The sequence below is a fragment of the Oryctolagus cuniculus genome, chromosome 8 (assembly GCF_964237555.1).
Source record: "Oryctolagus cuniculus chromosome 8, mOryCun1.1, whole genome shotgun sequence".
NCBI lineage: Eukaryota > Metazoa > Chordata > Mammalia > Lagomorpha > Leporidae > Oryctolagus > Oryctolagus cuniculus.
In genome coordinates, this window is record NC_091439.1 from 35,528,710 (window position 1) to 35,531,486 (window position 2,777).

The 2,777-nt window shown below is 37.6% G+C and overlaps 1 protein-coding gene across 1 annotated transcript; it reads left to right on the forward strand.

The window, feature by feature from the left end:
• Nucleotides 1-361: 361 nt before the first annotated feature.
• Nucleotides 362-2,530, forward strand: LOC100339085 (small ribosomal subunit protein eS1-like). The gene has a single exon (XM_051819887.2). The coding sequence runs from the start codon at nt 1,686-1,688 to the stop codon at nt 2,478-2,480; it is 795 nt and encodes a 264-aa protein (XP_051675847.2). The 5' UTR covers nt 362-1,685; the 3' UTR covers nt 2,481-2,530.
• Nucleotides 2,531-2,777: the final 247 nt, after the last annotated feature.

Below are 2,777 nucleotides of genomic sequence, written 5' to 3' on the forward strand. Positions count from 1 at the left end.
CAGTTTTCTGATTTCTCCTATGACCCCCTGTTCATTCAGGAGCATGTTGTTCAGTCTCCATGTGTTTTGATATATTCTAGAAATTGAGTTGTTGATTTCCAGCTTTATTCCATTGTTGTCAGAGAAGATGCATGCTATGATTTTGATTTTTTTTAAATTTTCTGAGACTTGCTTTATGGCCTAGGCTGTGGTCTAGCCTAGAGAAAGTTCCACTCACTGGTAAGAAGAATGTGTATTCACCAACTGTAGGATGAAAAGTTCTGTAGATATCCATTAGGTCCACTTGGTCTACAGTGTCAATTAACTGTTGATTCTTTGCTGATTTTCTGTCTGGTTGATTTGTCCATTGCTGAAAGTGGGTTGAAGTCCCCCATTACTATTGTATGGGAATCTATGTCTCCCTTTAGATCCCTTAACATTTCTTCTAAATAGCAAGATGCTCTGTAATTAGATTATAGTCACACTTTCCTGTTGAACTGATCCCTTAAATCATTACATAGTGCCCTACTTTGTCTAACAGTTATTGTGTGAAAGTCTATTTTGTCTGGTATTAGGATGGGTACACCAGCTCTTTTTTTGTTTCTGTTAGCATGGAATTTCTTTTTCCATCCTTTCATTTTAAGTCTGCATTATCTTGTTGGTGAGATGTGTTTCTTGTAGGCAGAAAATAGATGGCTCTTGTTTTTTAATCCATTCAGCTAGTCTGTTTCTTTTAACTGGAAAGGTGAGGCCATTTGTGTTCAAGGTGACTGTTGATAAGTAACAACTTGGCCCTGCCATTTTTGCATAAATATTCCTATTATTTACTTTGGATTTTCCTTTGTACTTTTACTGGGAGATTTTCTTCCTTCATCTTCTTTCATACTGATGACCATATTTTTGTATTTCTTTGTGTAGCATATTCTGAATCATCTTTTGTAAGGCTGGACAAGTAGTGACATATTCTTTCAATTTGTTTGTTATGGAAGGTTTTTATTTAGCTTTCATACATAAATGACAGCATTAGGGTACAGTATTCTGGGTTGACAGTTTTTTTTTCTCTTAAGACTTGGAATATATCTCGCCATTCTCTCCTAGCCTATAGGGTTTCTGATAAGAGGTACACTGTGAGTATAACTGGCAATCCCCTGAAAGAAATCTGGCATTTCTCTCATGCACATTTTAGAATCTTTTCTTTTTGTTTTACTGTTGAAAGTTTGACTATAATGTGTTGCTGTGAAGATCTTTTCTGGTCATGTCTATGAGGAGTTCTGTCTGCCTTGTGAATTTCGATATCCCTTTCTTTCTCCAAATCAGGGAAGTTTTCTGTAATTATTTCACTTAAAAGGCCTTCTAAACCATTCTCTCTTTCCACACCTTCAGGAATTCCTAAGACCTGTATGTTGGGTTGTTTGATAGTATCCCATAAATCTCCAAAACTGTCGTTTAGTTTCCTAATTATTTCTTCTTCTTCCTCCTCTTCTTCCTCCTCTCCTTCCTCTTCTTTGTCTTCATCGTCGTCTTCATCTTCTTCATCTTCATTTTTGGTCTGACTGTAAAATTAGAGATTTGTCTTCTAACTCGGATATTCTTTCTTCTGACTCACCAAGTGTGTTGTTAAGGCTTTCCACTGCCTTTTTTATTTGATCTATTGAATTCTTCATTTCAAATATTTCATTCTCCTTTTTGGCTCTCTGAGCACCACCATGGCGGTCGGCAAGAACAAGCGCCTTACGAAAGGCGGCAAAAAGGGAGCCAAGAAGAAAGTGGTGGACCCATTTTCTAAGAAAGATTGGTATGATGTGAAGGCACCTGCTATGTTCAACATACGAAATATTGGGAAAACACTGGTCACGAGGACCCAAGGAACCAAAATTGCGTCTGATGGACTCAAGGGTCGTGTTTTTGAAGTGAGTCTTGCTGACCTGCAGAACAATGAAGTTGCATTTAGAAAATTCAAACTGATTACGGAGGATGTTCAGGGCAAAAACTGCCTGACTAACTTCCACGGCATGGATCTTACCCGTGACAAAATGTGCTCCATGGTCAAAAAATGGCAGACCATGATTGAAGCTCATGTTGATGTCAAGACTACCGATGGCTATTTGCTTCGTCTGTTCTGTGTTGGTTTTACCAAAAAATGCAACAATCAGATACGGAAGACTTCCTATGCTCAGCACCAGCAGGTCCACCAGATCCGGAAGAAGATGATGGAAATCATGACACGGGAGGTGCAAACAAATGACTTGAAAGAAGTAGTCAATAAATTGATCCCAGACACCATTGGGAAAGACATAGAGAAGGCTTGCCAATCTATTTATCCTCTCCATGATGTCTTCGTTAGAAAAGTGAAGATGCTGAAGAAGCCCAAGTTTGAATTGGGAAAATTCATGGAGCTTCACGGAGAAGGTAGCAGTTCTGGAAAAGCCACTGGGGATGAGACGGGTGCAAAAGTCGAACGAGCTGATGGCTACAAACCACCCGTCCAAGAATCTGTTTAAAATTTAGACTTTAATAGTGACAAATAAAATGTCCTATTTGTGAAAAAAAACACAAATATTTCATTCTGATTTCTCTTTAAAATCTCAATTTCATGGGAAAAATGTTCATTCATGTCATGTATGGATTTCTTTAATTCATGGATTTGCTTCTGATTTCTTCTAAGTAATCTTATGATCGATTTTTTTAATTCTGTTTCCAGCATTTCTTCAGTCTCTTCATTTTCACATTCTAGTATTGAAGTGTTGTTGTGTTTCTTTGAAGGCATTATGTTATCTTCCTTATTTTTGTTTCTTGAA

Excerpts from the sequence above, each read along its gene's own strand:
- LOC100339085 (XM_051819887.2), top strand. The coding sequence starts at position 1,686 with ATGGCGGTCGGCAAGAACAAGCGCCTTACGAAAGGCGGCAAAAAGGGA.